This window comes from Nothobranchius furzeri, chromosome 16 (genome assembly GCF_043380555.1).
Source record: "Nothobranchius furzeri strain GRZ-AD chromosome 16, NfurGRZ-RIMD1, whole genome shotgun sequence".
In the NCBI taxonomy this organism is placed as follows: Eukaryota; Metazoa; Chordata; class Actinopteri; order Cyprinodontiformes; family Nothobranchiidae; genus Nothobranchius; species Nothobranchius furzeri.
Window position 1 is genome coordinate 45,534,687 of NC_091756.1, and position 18,333 is coordinate 45,553,019.

At 40.6% G+C, this 18,333-nt stretch overlaps 1 protein-coding gene across 2 annotated transcripts in view; it reads right to left on the reverse strand.

Annotated features, from left to right (window-relative positions):
• Positions 1-5,345: 5,345 nt before the first annotated feature.
• kif19 (kinesin family member 19) overlaps positions 5,346-18,333 on the reverse strand; it is a 35,891-nt gene continuing 22,903 nt past the window's right edge. Inside the window, exons 4-20 of one of the 2 annotated variants that reach the window (XM_015962812.3) lie at positions 18,188-18,275; positions 17,245-17,381; positions 12,506-12,631; positions 12,211-12,405; positions 10,538-10,684; positions 10,332-10,454; positions 10,040-10,196; positions 9,240-9,414; positions 8,736-8,934; positions 8,380-8,650; positions 8,189-8,313; positions 7,936-8,099; positions 7,748-7,847; positions 7,509-7,641; positions 6,619-7,007; positions 6,334-6,496; positions 5,346-6,261 (exon numbers count right to left, since the gene is read on the reverse strand). In XM_015962812.3, coding sequence (XP_015818298.1) covers positions 6,134-6,261; positions 6,334-6,496; positions 6,619-7,007; positions 7,509-7,641; positions 7,748-7,847; positions 7,936-8,099; positions 8,189-8,313; positions 8,380-8,650; positions 8,736-8,934; positions 9,240-9,414; positions 10,040-10,196; positions 10,332-10,454; positions 10,538-10,684; positions 12,211-12,405; positions 12,506-12,631; positions 17,245-17,381; positions 18,188-18,275 — 2,820 coding nt within the window. In that variant the 3' untranslated portion in view covers positions 5,346-6,133. Of the gene's footprint in view, positions 6,262-6,333; positions 6,497-6,618; positions 7,008-7,454; positions 7,642-7,747; positions 7,848-7,935; positions 8,100-8,188; positions 8,314-8,379; positions 8,651-8,735; positions 8,935-9,239; positions 9,415-10,039; positions 10,197-10,331; positions 10,455-10,537; positions 10,685-12,210; positions 12,406-12,505; positions 12,632-17,244; positions 17,382-18,187; positions 18,276-18,333 lie in introns of both variants that reach the window. The other variant, XM_054749324.2, reaches the window with a different exon arrangement.

Consider the following 18,333-nt stretch of genomic DNA (forward strand, 5'->3'; position numbering starts at 1 on the left):
CCATCTGTTGGTAAGGTCGTACTTGAACATAAAAATAATGCTTGCTTGCAATGATTTAGGCATCTACTGCCCCCTATTGTCAGGAAAAAAATACACACTGTCACATTAAAAGTTTAGGGCAATAATTGTTTGAAAGGAATTGTCTTGTGAAACACGTAAAACAAAGATTCTCCAAACAAAATAAGATTTTCAATCTACAGCTCTTTAAAACTGAGCCATTGCCAATTCTCAAATGTTTTATTAATCTTTTGTAAAAGTAGTTTTCAACAGTTTGAATGTGTCAATTAAAAATAAACCAATTAATTAAAATGTATGTGTCCGGTCCTAAGGATGTTGGGGTTAGGGTAAGCTGAGGTGATGCGATGAAGCTTTTCACGTTATACAGGTGTTGGTCATAAAATTAGAATATCATGACAAAGTTTATTTGGTTCAGTTATTCCGTTCAAAAAGTGAAACTTGTAAGTTAGACTCATTCATTACAAACAGGCTGATATATTTAAACTATTTGTTTAGTTAATTTTGATGATTATAACTCACAACTAAAAAAAAGTCTCAAATTCAGTATCTCAGAATATTAGATAACCAATTAAGTTGAGAGCTAGAGATACATGTCTCAAATGTCCCACATGCACTGTCATTTAATTATATATTTATAATTAATATAAAATAATTTAAATATTATCTAGAGGTGGCTACCAGAAATTATTTGTTGTCCAGAGAAAAAATCTTTCATATTAAGCTAAATTCATGATGCATCCTCATCTCATGCATTCTCTAGTTTCACTCATCTCAAAATAATAAGTCACAAAGCTAAATGCAAGGTTTAGAGCAGAACATTGACCCAGAGGTTCCCTAACCGAGCAGACGCGTGAGAATACACTTAATAACCGCTTAGAGATGGTGCAAGCTAGTGGCTAATGCTAGCGTCTAGCCGCTATAGTTGAATGTAGTGTGCTTCTTCAAAGATTCATAATCGTTTATGTTCGCATTTTAATTGATGATTGTTAGATTATTTTCCTCAGCCAACAGCCAGCATCTTTAGCAATGGATTTTTGTGTCTTGCCCTCCTTGTGCAAGGTGTCAATAGTTGTCTTTTGGACAACTGTCAGGCTAGCAGTCTTCTCCATGATTGTGTGACCTACAGAACGTTGGTTACGTATTGTAACCCCAGATTCTATGAGTCTAGTCGCAGCCCTTAAGCTAGCTGCTATTGGAAGGATGATCTCAGCATCAGCCAACCACGAAGAGCTTAAATGTATGCCCACCAATGGTGGGCACCCCTTGTGGGTACTTAAGTGGAGCGACTCCACTGTTCGCCTCCGATGGCTCTTGATCCTAACAGAACCAGTGGGGCCATTGGCTTAAGGGCTGCGACTAGACTCATAGAATCTGGGGTTACAATACGTAACCAACGTTCTATTTCGTCTAGTCTTAGCCCTTAAGCTAGCTGCTATTGGAATAATGCGCAGCTGGATGGGTTTACGCCACACTGGTTAGCTCAACCAAATGGACACACCCAACATGTCTCCTTGTAGCGAGGGTCGCTCAGCCTCAGCCCAGGGCTTAAAAGGCTGAGGCAGCCAGAGAGAAGAGTGGGGTTCCCACTAAAATATCATCCACAAGAAGATGAAATTCATTCAAGTAGGGCTGATGTGGTGCCATAATGCTTTCACTCAGCCTGCTGAGGTCCAAGCACTGAACAAGTGATGAAACCTGAAGACACATCTCGTAAATAATAACGAGTAAAGGAACATGGGGAAGCCCATGAAGCAGCCTGACAAGTGCCTTCCATCGACACACCACTGTGGAGCGCCATAGAAGAGGAAATCCCTCTGGCTGAGTGAGCCCTGAGTGTCTCAGGAGGATCCCACCCTGATGATGTGTAAGCGAGTGAAATGGCGTCACATAGCCAGTGTGAAAGACGCTGGGTCGACAGCGCTTGCCCAAGGGAAGAATCTCTGTAGTCCACAAACAGGCTTTGTGAGCGGCGAATCCCTGAAGTGCGTGACACATATCGTGCGAGCGCGCACACCGGGCAGAGAAGGTGGGAAGCCGCCTCCTCATCAGAATTATGGGGAGGAGGAAAAAGTACAGCCAATGAAACTGACCTGGATTTGAAGGAAGTATTAATGTTTTTGGCCACAAAGGCTGGGTTGGGGCATATAACAGCAGATCCACCATCTTCCCGGATCCTGAGGCATGCGGGAGCCACTGAGAGGGTGGTTAGGTCACTCACCCTCTTGACTGATGCCAGCGCCAGCAGCAAGGCAGTTTTGAGTGACAGGAACTTGAGTGAGACCTGGTCCAAGGGCTCAAATCGGGCTTCAGATAAGCCACGCAGAACCACTGTTAGGTCCCACTGAGGAAATAGGGTAACCCTTTTCGAACCCGAATGTTTGGTCGTGTAAACGCATACCGGGATATCCCCATCAAAGCGTGTGTTCTGCGCATGCTCTGTTCGCAAGGAATCGTGGTCTTTTGAGTAGCGAGACGTCTTGTATGCGCCAGAACACCAGAAGTAAACAACAAGTTGGGAGCAAAATGGCGAGTCGCGGCACAGCACCACACTTTTGGAGTGACGAAGAAACTAAAGCAGAAAGAAATGCGGTCGCTATCTCTTCCGAACTGGGAAACATGTTGTTTTCACGGATACTGGTTTTTAAAAACCCGGTTATGAGCATATCCGGGTTTTTGGCGGTGTTTACAAGGACCTGCGGAACCGGGTTATTGTGAATATTCGGGTTTTAAAAGGGTTACTGGCTGCATGTAAACACACTGTCAGAAACCCGAATACCGACCGTAACCCGATCATAACCCGGATATTGGCTGCATGTAAACGTACTCTATCTTTTGCAGGGGGGTTCATAGAGTGTGGCACCAGGGGATTTCAATAATGAACCTTTTCACAGTTCTAATATTCTGAATTACTGAATTTGGGATTTTCATTAGCTATTGTCAGTTACAATCATCACAATTTAAGTAAAGAAACATTTGAAATATATCAGTCTGTTTGTAATGAATTAATCTAAAATACATGTTTCACTTTCTGAATAGTACAACTGAAATTAATCAACTGTGTCATGGTATTCTAATTTTATGGCCAACACCTGTATATGGATGGAAGAATTATTGTATGTTTGACAGTAATATTGTCACTTACTTCCATAATTAAAGTTATTGTGTGAGCGTATTAATTAGAAATCTGAATTTTTCAATTTACAACAACTACATAACTGAATGATGGCAGGAGTGCCTGTGGTACCATTTAGGACAGTGTTTGTGTAAACACGTCACTATTCGGCTGCTTTATACAAAATGTTTAAAGTTGTTTCCAGTAAATATTCAAAGTCAATTGAACTTGGCTCGTCCGTGAAACGTCTGACTCAGTGCAATTATTTTAAAAGCAAATTAGAAATGAAAACATTTAATGAACACAGTGTCATTCTGCACTATTTTGGACACAAGAATCTACTACAACTATAAACCTAGCATCGTACCAACGTGGTCTCTGACTGAAGTTAAAGAAAACAACCACGTAAACTGTTGCAAAAACCGCATCTAACGTTAGAAGAAACATTCATCATGGCTGCCAGACGCTACTGTAGCAATATTTGTTTTTGTTCATCTGGTCTGAAAAATGAAACAACCCTGACAAAACTACGACCTGTAGCATCGGTTTTGTACTAAATTCAAACGCACACGAGCCCTAACTTTGGATGCAACTACTGACGGGTGTCCCACTCACCGTATTTTTTTCCTAAATTGACACTGATCCTAGAACGGTCCGAGTCAAAGCCTGCGACATTTTTCCTTCTTCTCTGCTGCTGCTTCGGCGGGTTGCAAATCAGCCGTACGTGAGCTACCGTCCTAAGAAGAAACCCCGGCTCTTATTGGTTGAGAGATATATCAATCAACTAGTAAATTGTTTGTCATTGGCCAAGGCTAAAAAAGGCAGATCAAAGGAAGACATCCACTGTTTAGCATGAGTCTTTGAGGTTCTGTTGGTTTTTAAAACGGAGCTGTTTCCAGCATTATTTTAAATACGATATTTGCCTTAAATTGTATTACTTTTCCACGAATAAATAACACGGTGCATGACTGTAACAGGCTAATATCAAGTCATTTCTCCAAACTTTGTTTGTGATACTGCAACATCGTGTTAAACTAAGTTTTACAATCACAAATTATATTAAATTTCAAAAGAAGAGTATGACAGCTAAATAGAAATAAGATGAAGAAACTTTTTCCCCCATATTACATGTTTTACGGTTCAGACACAGTATAAACATAGTATTATATATCGAGCAAAACAACACACTAACTTAAATAAAGCAAACAATATCTCATGAAACAAGTAAATCCTCCCTTTGGACAGATGTGTTTTAAGTTATTTTCATTGAAAGGTTGTTTGTTGTGAATGTGCGTCCTCTGGTGGACACACACACATATACATACATACATACATATATATATATATATATATATATATATATATATATATATATATATATATATATATATATATATATATGTATGTATGTATGTATATATATATATATATATATATATATAAATATATATATATATATATATGTATGTATGTATGTATATATATATATATATATATATATATATATATATATATATATATATATATATATATATAATAACTCCATATATTACAAAAATAGATTTCATTTACAACATTTCTGTTAAGCATACTGCGTCTTGCACCTCATTAAACAAAAGCAATGTGATGCATTTTTTAGGGTTTGCACAGTAAGATGTTCTGCATCTGTGAAATCTATTTATGTATGTATATATATATATATATATATATATATATATATATATATATATATATATATATATATATATATATATATATAATAACTCCATATATTACAAAAATAGATTTCATTTACAACATTTCTGTTAAGCATACTGCGTCTTGCACCTCATTAAACAAAAGCAATGTGATGTATTTTTTAGGGTTTGCACAGTAAGATGTTCTGCATCTGTGAAATCTATTTACACTTTGTGAGTTGCATTGAATCACCTTGGTTGTTTATTTTGATCATATATTTTAGTTCATATTCTACGTTTTGTATTTCACAGTCAAATCTAGACATAAAGAAGGTGCTTGCCTTTTTTCAAACAGTTTTTCGGAGTACCAACTGAATCAACGGGTCAACGCAAAAGTACCTGAAAGGATATCAATCCAAGTATCCTGAGTGAGTTCAGTGATACCACTTGTTCAGACTTCCACACCTGTCCTTTGTTTTTTCCATTCTCTCGTTCTTGCACACAGCACAATGAAGAAGAAAATAAGTGACACTTTACACAATCCAATAAAATTTATTTTCGTACAAATTAAAAAACAATGTACAAAAAGGAATAGAAAGTAGCAATTATTAAAACCATGTCAATTTCATAAAAGAAAAGGCAACAGATAAATAATTAAAATCGGAACCAGCTAATCTGGAAAACACAAATCAGAAATGGTGCTTAACTCTTCATCTACACAAACATGACATTTAACATGTGAATTTTTGGTGTTAAAAGGCAGAGACCTGGAGTTAACGGGGACAGGATGCAGAATCCACAAGTGCACACATGTTATTCCCACAAATATCACTTTTTTGTATTAACACAATCTGAAACTATCCAGCTGATGTTGTGACATTGGGAAAATGCCACTAATGAGTGTGTTTTCTCTCCTCTCTTTAATCATAGAATCAGTACTTTTCCTCTTTAGTCACATCCTTAAATTGACGTTATGGCTCATACATCTACCTAATGCGTTTAGTTTCAGGCAACAAATCGTTACAAAACCCAAATACAGTCACAGCCAACAAACAGAACCGTTGCATCCAAAGTCAGCTTGACATCATCACGACTTGACAAAAACACCAATCATTCAGCACTGTGGCAAGCTGAAGTGAAGACAGGATGTTGTTGGTGTCAGTAGACCGGTCTCATGGCCTGTCTGTGGGATCACTTACTTAGGGTTACCCAAAGAGAAGACCTGTGTCAAGAGTGGTTCTTCATTCTGTCCCGTATTTGTGAGTCAAAGAAGAACCAAAGTTTCCTGCTTTGAGTTGAGCTGGTGATTATTAATCCTCTGCTGGGCTCAGGGTCTGCGTGTTCGCTGGGCCCCGGCGCCTGTGGTGGTGATGTAGAGGAGGGGCTGGGGCTGCCGGAGGTGAGACCCTCTCTTCATGTTATTGATGCTGGATGTGGAGGACTCAGCATGTGAGCCTTTGGAGAGAAAACATCATTAATGAGATTCAAAGTAGAGGAGTACCAGAATCTACCCACAGAAAGTACTACCTGTTTGCTGAGTGTGCTGATGGGGTCGCACTTTGGTGAGGGAGGGGATCCCTCTGTAGTGGGGACGCAGCGCGGTGGCCTGACCGTTAATGTGGAGATGAGGGTCTGATGTACTGTCCAGAGGGCGAAACCTCTGAGCTGTGGCTGCTTTGCTCTGAGGCAGCTACAAGAGAAACACGACAATGAATCATCTTCATCTAAGCAGTCGACTTTGATCTTTTATTCTGTAATAAAGCCCTCTGGCAGACTGCAGTACTGGTTTATCTGCAAATGAAAAACACCCACTGCCTGACCAGTGACCTCAAATGACCGAGAACGCCTTTTCTTGCGTCGAGCTTCAAAGTCCAACTCGCGGGGTGTTTGGGTCTTGGTGGCAACCTGGCGGTTACGGGGACGTGTCCAGGTTGCGTGAAGACCAATGCCCTCCCCAGTGCTGCTGGACAGGTTATCATCTGAGGTGGCGTGTCTCAGCTCGGGAGTGGGCTGCCTGCCGCGCCGCAGCGGCACTCCTCTAGGGGGCGCCTCGCTCAAAGAAAGACAGCTTTTCTGTTTCTTGGGGTCCAAGGGAGAGGGGGCCTGGGGTATGCGCAGGACATCCACCTCCAGGGCTTTGGAGCGTCGGCGGGCTGCCTTCACCACAATGTTCTGGACTCCTTTTAGAATCTGCTGCCGTTCTGTGGACACAAAGCCATAACAGATTTTTTAAACATGCTCATTTCTGCTGCAATAGTTAGTAAATGTTTGTTGGTAAATGCTCCTTTTAGATCTGACACAGCCACAGATTTATTTATAACTTAAGAGCAGCTTCTGAGCAAACCTACCCTCGTATTCACAAAAATAGATTCCAATAAACACAGTTAATATATTTTCATCTCAGTTTTTCAATTTCATTCACAGCGGCGTTGCTTAACACACACAGCACGCTTCAATAGTGTCATAGATCTTTTTAAAGAACGAGGTGGGAGAAATGCTCCAAGCACAAAAACAGCTTTTAAATACACTTACTCAAGGAAACGTATATATATATATATATATATATATATATATATATATATATATATGTATATATATATATCTTACATTTTTACCCAGATAGAAAAATCAGAAGCACTGTTCAATACCTGTGTGACTTTTGAAGCTCTCTGAGGATTCTCTGACTTGAAGAAGCAATTTACCGTTTCGTGAAAGAGGGACGTCAGCGCCAGCCTCGCTGCTCTCAGGTGAGGAGTCCAGGTGGCTGCTGATGCTGTGGCTGAGGTGGCCGTAGCTCGTGAAGCTTTCAGGAGCCAGAGGCTGCAGCTGCAGAGACTAGAGGCAGACACAGATTTTAGTAACTCCAAACTTTCTAAAATCCGTGTTACTCCTAGAGTGAACACCTGCAGATGCAATCAGTGCCTCCTAAAACCATCCTTACCTCTCTGTTGCCCTTTCCATTGATGTGGATCGGAGGTGGGGTCATCACAGCCGAGCTTTTGATCTGCTTGGCATGAGGGCTGCTCTTGAAAACTCTGTCGCTGAGAGGGACATCAGGTTTTAAAAGCTCTGTTCAGCATCATAAAAATGTGGTGTGGGTAGAAAAACATGAGGAAAGTATGTCCTCACAGGTCTGACTCGGGCAGAATGGGAGGCAACGTGTGCCTTCGCATCTTGACTTGACCTCGTCTGCTATCTGAGCACAAGTTGCGTACGCTCTCCTGGTCTGAGTCCACGTCCTGTATGTAATCCCGGCCATGCCCTGGTAGAGTGATCCTGGGTAAAGAGCCCTCCTGGAATTAACAGCACTGAAGTAATCTCTCCTGTCTGTTTTATTTTAAAGGTAGTATATTAAGAATTGTGTTTTTAAATAATCAGATACCTTGATGGTGTTTCTGGTGGGCAACTTGTCCAGGGCCATAGCTCTCTCGAGTTTCCTCTCATCCAGCTCCCTCGTGTAGACATTATACAGCTCCTGGAGGTGCGGCGGCACCAGCAGACTGTTGTCTGGAACATGCAGGAGTACAGAATTCAGAAATGCTCCACCTCAGAGGACCACTTAAACATACTCACCATCAATGAACTGTCTCTGCTGCTGAATGATCTCATCACACAAATGTCTGTGCTGCTCAAAGCGCTGCACAACACAGTTTTTCTGCCGGATAACATTGTCTTTGATCAGCGCGTGGGACTGCATCTCTGCATTTTCGATCTCAAGCTCATGGACCTTGCAGAGGAGTCCGAGGACCTCACGCTGCTCCTCTGAGCTCACCCGCCGAGGAAGCAGTTCCTCCAGGCGCCGGGCTCGATCCCGGAGCTCCAGAAACCTGCGCTCGAGCAAACCCTTAAAGGACGACAGTGACAAATTAATCTAGGATTACACTGAACTGCCAGAAAAATATATCAAAGAAGTCGGCACACAATCTTACTTTCTGTTTCTGAATCTTCTTCTGTTCAGCCATGAGGGTGACCAGGTTTTCCCGAGCCACTGCCACATCCTGGGTCTCGATGCTGTCTGGGAGAGACTCTGGAGAATCGGAATCCTTCTCACTTTCATCCTTATTGACACTTTCCTTCCTCCTTTCTCCACGCCACTTCTTCCTGCGCCTACTCTGCTCCTGCTCCCAACTACAGCAAAAACAAAGAATTGTTTTTACTGACATTGTTTAGTCTACAGAACTGGTAATTAGCTCTGTCCCATTACTGACTATTAATAGAATCCAGTACGATTTGATTGATGTTTAAATAAGATCAAGGTTGGGACAAAACTATGAAATGCTCCAAGGGAAACTTCAGGATGGTCGGCACATGCTGGAAGCCAAATTTTAGCCATTTTTCCCCCATCTCATTGGACTGCTTTAACGCTCACTGAGTGGTATTCAATTCTATGTGTAGCATAGGAATGTGCTACCAGACAAATCTAAAATACTGACTCTGTGATGGTTACAAGATGCTTTGATGTGTCAATCTGGATCTCCATGTTGTTGTTCTCCAGCTCGATGAGAGTCTTCCTTATCTCCATCTGCTGGCGGAATGCATCCAGGAGCTGCTCCCTCAGCTGGTCCATTTCTGCTCGGCCCTGCTGGCTGGAGTGGGCCTGGACCTCCGCTGCATTAAAGAAGGCATGCAGTTAGTACTTTTGCTGTGGCTTAAAGTATGAATAAATGACTTGTGAGACCTTTTCTGTAGAGAAAAAGCTCTTGCGCTTGTGTTTCAAGAAGTAGAAGTTAGCAGGAGGAGCTGGGGATTTAGACTGTTACTCATTATTTTTTATCAGACGCCAACATCTCGCCTCTAATTGGCTAACAGTTTCTTTAGTAAAAAATACAACATTGATGTTTTTTCTCCACAAATAACGTGAGCCTGAACGTGTTCTGCCATGTTGTAGAGAGACAAATGCTAATGGTCAGCTTCTACTAGCTTAGATGTGCTCTGCTCTCTCCTGGCTGCTAAATCAACACAGCTTTTCATGATCCAAGCCAAGATGGGTGGATCCACGAATGATAATTTTACAGTGTGACGTAAGGCTGTGTGGCTTTTTCTGACCTGAGTGTTTCCCTGTCTATTTTCTGTCGGAAGCTAATACAGGATCAGGGGTAGAAGACTACATCAAGAATGTTTTATCGGTGAAGCTCTGCTTTAAGAGAATTAAGTAGATACATTAAAATAACAGTTATTCGCAGGTTTTGCTATACAGCTTCATATTTTTGATTTTGTGAAAAAGTAAATTTACCCTGAATGTTGCGGATGTCCGCTCTGTCGGAACTGAGCTGGCGGCTCGACTGTTCTGCAATCTTCTTTTTGAGCCTCTGGATCTCACAGCGGAGGTCAGAGATGATGTTGGTGTACTGAGCAATGTGGTAAGACACATTTATCAAGTTCTTCTTCACCTAAAGCCAACAGTGATCAGACCTTGATTACTTTGCACAGAGGTAAATGTTTGACCACCTGCTACCAACACCTAGAGGGAACACAGCCTCTGATAAATGGAAATTCAGTGCAGTGAAATTTATGTTCAAGTTTACCCGTGTTCGAATGCTTTTGGCACGATCAGCATATGTCAGCGTGTTTCGAGACTCTTCAAAAGCCATGAAGGCGGGGCTAATATGGGCGATCATTACTGTTCGGCTGTTTCCGCCCAAAGAGTCCTAAAATCAAACAATGAGACAGAGATAAACCATTTGAAATATATACACACACAAAGAACAACATGTCTTTTTAATTGCTGTACCTTCAGAAGACGAGTCAGCTTGCTGTCTCGATAGTTGACGTACTTGGTGCCGTTTTTGTCACTCAGGGCATTAATGCAGTTTCCCAAAGCCAGAAGCGAGCGGTTGATGTGAGCTCCCTCTTTCAGCCGCTGACCTCTGTTCTGAGTCTGAAAAAAGCAGAGATCGATGAGAGAAAACCTCTGAACTCAAGTACTTTCTAATGCTTTGTCCCTGAGAGGGCAGACACAAAGAGAGCTCACAGTAAATGGACTGGAGAAAGATGGGGGAGTAACGTACAAGTAAGAAACCCGGCGTGCACCAAGCACATTTCAGTAACACGGTCAATGCCTTGGAGAGAAAATGTCAAAGGATAAAGTCACTTCTTTCCTTTCTTCGAGAGATTTCTGTGAACTTTTTATTTTATGGTTCTAGCTTTGAAAAGAGTTCTTCCATGCTGAGATAAAGCTTCTGCAATAATGACATGTTTTACGGATCATCAACAAAAAAGCCAACCATGTGCACTTAAGCTCTCAGCTAGGTGTCTCAGATTAGCCAGTAGATGGCGTAACTCCTTGCTGTCGTTTTATCCTTGGAATCTAATGATTTGCCTCATGTCTGAATTAGATTATTTTTTTAGCACGTATGGGGAATGTAAGGAGTTATGTTGTTCACATATTTTAGCTATCCTTGTTTTTAATTTTTATTCTGTATGTTTTTACCTTGTTTTTAATTGTAATGTCTGTGCTTTATGTACATGGAACTACAGATTGAAACTAGCTTTTTGCTAATTCTGGTATATTTATGTCTTGTACGTTCATTAATATGAATTGTCCCATTTAAATAAATAAATTCAAATTCAAACTAACTATGATCCACTAAATCAGGCTTTTTGGAGAAACTGGTCTTCGTGGTCTCATGTGACAAATAGCGCTCTGTTCCAATTCATTTCAAGAAAAGGTCACATGTGCCAAATAATAAATGAAGTGTGACTTATTTAAGCTAAGAAACTAGTACATAACTTTATGGTAATCTGACACAATCACACACCAATCATCTGTTTCATTCCAACATGATACTGCCTCACCATCTCCTCATTAGGGGGCCTGCACTCAAATACATAGGGAGTTATTGCATGGCCCACCAGGCTAGTGCTTTGCCATGCCATGCACTAACTCCCATATCCTTTGATTTGGGTTCCTTATTTAGTCTTTCATTACAAATTGAGTAAAATTTTGATCAGGGAACTTTTCTTGAAATACATAGGGAATAAATGCATGGCATGGTGAATCATAGTATAAATGATAACACTCCTATCTGGTTCATAAATGCACAGCAGAATACTGTAGAGTTCTTCTGCACCATTCAATCTCATGCCCCAGCTGGCAGGCACCTTCAAAGTTATTAACATGCCATATGGAAACAATCAAGTATAAAGACTTATATCAGAACTTGCATGGAAACTTTACAGAACAAAAAGCTTGGTTGTTTCAAACTGGGATGCATCATTTGGGATGCCAGAGGTCTAAGGTTTGATCCAGAGACAAGTGCAGAGTTTACATCAATCGGCCAGATCAGCAGCAACATGAAATGATGACTGAACAATTTTTTGAGAATTGAAGACTTATCACTAGAATCAAAGCAATCCAAAGCTGCTGCAATACCATGGATTACGCCAGCGACAACACACACTAACCTGTGCGGCTCTTTCTGAGCCGGCAAGGTCGATCATGAAAAGGCGAGCAAAGCGAACCTCCTGCAGGACGTCACGACAGCGGCTCTGCTGCTTGACAGCCACCTGCAGCACAGCGTGGGAACGAGACGATGTCTGATTAGCAGCTGTTGGCTCCTGCGTGCGCTGCTTGTTGCCCTTCATTAGCAATTCCATGATCTGAAAACACACGTAGAGCTCTCAGATGTGAATGCAGTTTCTTTAACAGTTTGAAGAAATCAACTGAACCATCCAGCGATGGTTTTAGGGAACCTCTCACCTCTTGGGCATTTATAGTGGACACCTCTGTGATGCCAGCCACTTGAATCACACCCTTAGAATCTTCTCTTAGGTCTAGGAAGCCCGAGGATGGGTTCAGCAAGTCACGGATCATCTCATTATAGATCTGTGGAAATACAAACCAGAGGAAAAAAGTTCAAATGTGATCTGGAAGTCATTTTATTAGACTGGCAACTGGATAAATGTGTTTCTTCCCAGGCATGGCAACTGGTACACACCTACATACTGTACATATAACACTACATCATGACCAGTTTTTTAAGAAACTAACTCCCTGGTAAGCTGTCATCCAATCAGTTCCAGGGCTCTCAACTTCTAAAACCTAAAATGATGTGACTGGACTAACAGTTATGGCCTAAGTGTAGGCCTTCTAGCCATAAAAAAAGCAAATAGGAGAAAGAGACATCCTGGAAAATTACTATGGGATGACAATCTGCCAGCAGTCTACACTGCCAAGCTAACCCTGGACAACATCACCAACAAAAGGATGCTGTTACTCTCTCTCTGACAGTGTGATGTTTGTTCTGTTATTTATTTCCCACCTGGGCTTTCTTGTTGGAGATGGTGAGGTTTGAACAGGGATTAGCTGTCATGCAGGCAGCTAATCATTCAGCAATACAGACTGGCTAAACATGTTTGGACCACAAACCGCATGGTTGTGCTAAAAAATGAAGGATTCATCAAAACGTGTTACGGTTGTTCCTCTGAGAGTCTTTGATCTGGAAGAAATTTTTATGGCTTTTCCTTTAAAACAAAGATGTTATCCCTTGAGTTCCACTATTGTGAGACAGAAGGTTTCTAAAGGTGACAAAGCTCATAAAAGCCAGAGGAAAGGAGCACTTGAACAGTGAAGTCAAACAGAATTTGTCTTCTAACACATTTGTGTGCTCCTGTGCTCGAGTTGTAGCCATTGCACATGAAAGAAAATGGGATCTGGATAAGAAAAGGAACAGATGTGTGCACTTCACTCAATGCAGCAGTAAAATGGCATTTGACCTGTTTGTGCTGAGGTGCCAGCGATAACAGGTTGCTCCCTAGAAACAGCAAACACACACGTCACACACGCAGTCGTGACAACATTTACGCAAGTCAGACAACATCCAGATTTTGCGTCTGACATTTTTGATAGACAAGAATTCAGCTTCCACCCACTCTAAAACTAGAGAGCTACACTGCAATAATATTGTCACTCAGTGTGCATAATGACAACGTTTGGCCGTGGAAACAAAAGGCATAATTTTGATGTCAGATGCAAGGCCCTGGATTCGCGCCAGGCCCAACAAGTGCTTATTTTACTTTCATGTAGAAGGCTGACAGTTCTTTTCATTTTAACTCTACAAGTCATTCTGCATGTCACATTTCTTTTTCTACAAGTTTTCTCCACTTTTCACTCATCTTATACTTCTTCTTGACAGCTAGAATAAATTAAAGTAAACCTGAGACTTCTTTACTCTTCTCTCTACAAAGAGAGTTAGACGAAAGACCTTCTAATAAAGTTTCAGAGTTTTCTCAAGAATTATGTTTTTAACCCAAGATTGCAATTGCCATACTTTGAATGGTACAAGTAAACTTCAAATGATGTAGTCACGAAAGCGCAGATACGTGCCGTCTTCTTTGTGTCTGCTGCTGTTAAGGCAGCTAAGCTCACTGAGGCTGTCACTGCTCGTATTTAATGAGGTGTAGAACCAGGGCCAGCAGGCAAACAGAGAAATGAACATCATCAGCATGCAGTTACCTCTGTGGCTAATCATCCACAGGCAAAGGAAGATCTATTTGCTCACCCAACCAGATGAAAGCAGGTTTCATGTGAGAGCACTCTGCAGCAAAATCACCTTCTTTTTTGAGATCATTATGATTTCATGACTTTGTTTTATTTTGTTTTGATCTATGTCAAGCACTTTGTGATTCTATGTCTGTGATAAACGCTATATAAATACCATTAACTTACTACTTACCTTCATAAGCAATGCAATGCACTTTGTGTGGTGTTTTGTGAAGTTTATCAGGATTACTCTTCTGTCAATGTGAATTTAGATAGCAGAAGACACCAGTGATGTTCATATGAAAAGGCTTTGTGAATTAGTAGAATAGCTCAAAACAGAGAGAAAAACTACCGGTGTTGAAAGGAGTTTGTGTTAACTTTGACAGTGGGGTCACAATAGGTTATGTGTCAAAAACTCAGCTAATCATGACTCCCACTGTCACGTGTATGCTATCCAGTATCAGTGATGGCCTCACACTGAGTGATGGGCTCAAAACTCTGGTCTCACATGACTATTTGCATTCCGATATAGTTTCTTTTATAGAGGAAGCACTGGCTGTGAGTTCCTGCCATTGTAATTCAGCAGGTCATAAAAAAAAAAAGAAAGTTTGGTGCCACCAGACTAGATGAATCAATCCCAAACTTCGGAGCCACAAAATATTGTTAGAAAGTACAATTTCGACAAGCGTAGTCGAAAACATTGCTAATAAGTCAATAAAGCAATAGCATTAAATTATGTTTCAGCAGATTGAAACAGTGTATCTGTGTGAACCTTCAAAATAATTGTTATTTAATTGTTTACCTAAAAGGTCGCATTTGGAGAAACAGAGTTAAGTCCTTCAGGTCTGATGAGTAAATCTCTAGTCTAAACACTTAGAACAAAGTGTTCTTTAATCTCTACACTGCTTATAAACTACAGAATTTGTTTCAAAGTACTTCTACTAGTTTATAAACACCCAATGGCATGGGGCCAGACTACATGTCGGATCTCCTTCCTGTATATATGCCCAGCGGGGCTCTGAGATCCTCAGGAAACAGTCAGCTGGTAGAACCTCAGGTCAGAACCAATCAGGGTGAAGCTGCTTTTAGCTACTATGCTGCACACAGATGGAATCAGCTTCCTCATGACCTCAACTGTGCCAGACTCTAGAAACTTTTAAATTAAAATAGAAAAATTCACGTTTTCATCAGCCTTTGAATGATTTCTTAGGCTTCACTGTAACTGCTCACCCTTTAACTTTGCCTTTTTATCTTATTCTTACATCAAAGTGTATTTGTGTATTTAAATGTGATCTACTTTTATGTGTGTATTTAAATGTGATGTTAAAACCTGTTGTTATGCTGTCACATTGATTTTACTGTTTTATGTTCCTGCTCCTGGAAAGCTCATTGAATTGCTTCTATGAAATGTACTATGCAAAAAAAGCTGCCGTGCCCTTGCCTGTTGAGTCCTTGTGTGGTACAACGTTATATCTGGAAGAATCATTAGTAAATTCCTGCTGGACTTATCCTGATGGTGGTGGATCCAGGTGCTACATTTAGCCTCTCTTGTATCTGTGACTGCAAATCATCATACATTTTAATGTAAAAAACTACCAAAACTAAAGGACAAAGATGTAAAAGTGAACAGACTAACACTGCTGAATGTCTGTTTTTTGCTAGGTTAAATTCTGCTAGAGATGGTCTGAAGCCAGAAATATACATTCACTTCCTTTTTTGTTGGCGTTCCATTTTCATAACAGATTGTCCATTTTTATTTCTCCATTTGCTCACCGACCCACGTTACTTAGCACACCTTGCTTTAAACTGAACCTGCTTTTGCCTTCACAAGTGCTTTAGTTCTTCATGTCACAGATCCAACAAGGTGCTTTAATATTTCTCAGAGGTGAAACTCTAGAATTTTAAACTCCTGACAGATCTACGTCACATTGTTATGTAATACTAATGGACTCACCCATCGTGACGGGGCGTCCAGCAAATAACACAGAATATCGCGATAAGTAGAAGCTAACAATTAGCATTAGCAACTCCATATCACGGCAGAACTCCTTCAGACTTGTGTTATCTGTGGTGATAAAATATTAGCTTTCTTCTGCTGCTGATCTGTAACTGGCAACAGCCATAAAACTCAACGAACAGGGGCGAGAAAGTGTTGGTTTGGAAAAATAGACGACAGTACCCACAATATTTCATTCTTACTCCATTCTTACATATTACACCTTTAAAATTTTAGGGGACTGGAGCTGTTTTAAAACTGCAGTACTAACTTGGACTCGCTGCTGGCTCATGAATCCTGAAGCACGTTAACTCTATACCTCTAACCCTTTGATGCATAATGGTCACTACAGTGGACAGGTACTCAAAATTGTTATTTATTTATTTTTGCTATTAAGCACAGCTGTTGAAGACTTTATTGCATTTGAGCCCCTCCATTTGGACTTCAGTAAGTCAAGCCAACATATTTCATGCTCAGAATGCACGCTATCCACTGAGGTGGACATGTAATAAATTATTTGTAAATTATAAAATTTTACGAAAAATATTTGTTGAAATTTGTTTCATTCACACCTAAAGATGAATGAAATAAATTGCTAAAAAAATCATGGCTGAAGATTTCATAATTCATGCATCAAAGGGCTAAATTGTGCCCATTCAGGAAGCTATCTACAATAACATCAATTATTTTAAACCAGCCAAAATAATTTGTTCAATGGCAACATAAACACCCATTACAATCAGAAAGCTTTTTCATATATTTAACAACTGCCTTCATCTCTTGTAACGATTACTGCAACAAATATCAACATCTAAAATCTTTATTTGAGCTCCAGCAATCATCTCAGAAATGTAAAGTGTGTGCCCCACAATCAGCACTAGGAGTTAGACCGCAACCTTAAATTTATGATGCTGTCATTTCACAATAAGAGCACAGGATTAGTAGTTGGTAATAAACTTACCTCTAGATAGGACATGGATATGCTGTACAGCATGTCATCACTAGTCTCCTCAATGGCACGAAACAAGTCGTTCAGGGTGCGGACGTAGATGCCTGGTTCCTTGTCGGTCCCCAGCATGGTATACGTCTTCCCACAACCTGAAACACAAAACATTATATTATAAAATAACTTTAGAGAAGAACTGTGCACCAAAGGGTAAACAGCACAGCATGTGGCTAATAAGCAAAACATCTAGGAGTTGGTGGAAACCAAATGAATTCCAAACAAATGTGAATGCTGGTTTTCCTCCCAAAACTTAAATAATCTACAAACTTTGTGCCAATAGAAACAAAACTGAATTACTGCTGTTTATAAATTATCAAACGTGTTATTCTAGCAATGAAAGAACTGTGTAAATCAAAATGGAGCAAATGTTAAAACAGATAACATTGTTCACTGTAGGCTGCTTAGTGTGGAGTAGTAGCAGTAATAATCTATGCTTGGCATCCTTGGCAGATCAGGATACTGCTACACCCAAATCCTACACCCCAACCCCCCTACTACAACTGCTTTGTCTGCATTCACAAAAGAAGATCAAAAGCTGTTAATCTCTGAAACAGATGGACAACAAGGAGGTAGATGACACAGAGGCCGGTAATTTGATGCACTGCCTGCTGTCTCTGGGTGGGTGACTGTCAGAGGCACTAGCCTCTGACAGTCACCCACTTCAAATGCAGCTGAATAACCAGCAACAAAATGTGACTCATGTTGTCATCATACATTTGCCTAAAAACATATCTAGGTAGAATTTCTCATCACCTTTCTTAAAGGGAGCTGACTGACTCATACAGACCTGATTGTGGGTTGGGGTGAAAACACGTATTGGATGACATACCTCTGATGACTCAGAGCACCAAGTCATGTACACACACATGCACACATACACACATACAAACATATGTACCTGTGGGTCCATATGCAAACACAGTGGCATTGTAGCCTGATATAAGGCCTTCAATGAGTCCTTTGGTTGTAGCTCGGTACACCTCTTCCTGTGAAAACAGCATGTGGGAAAAATAAACATGAAAGGACGTTAAAACTTTTCTCAGC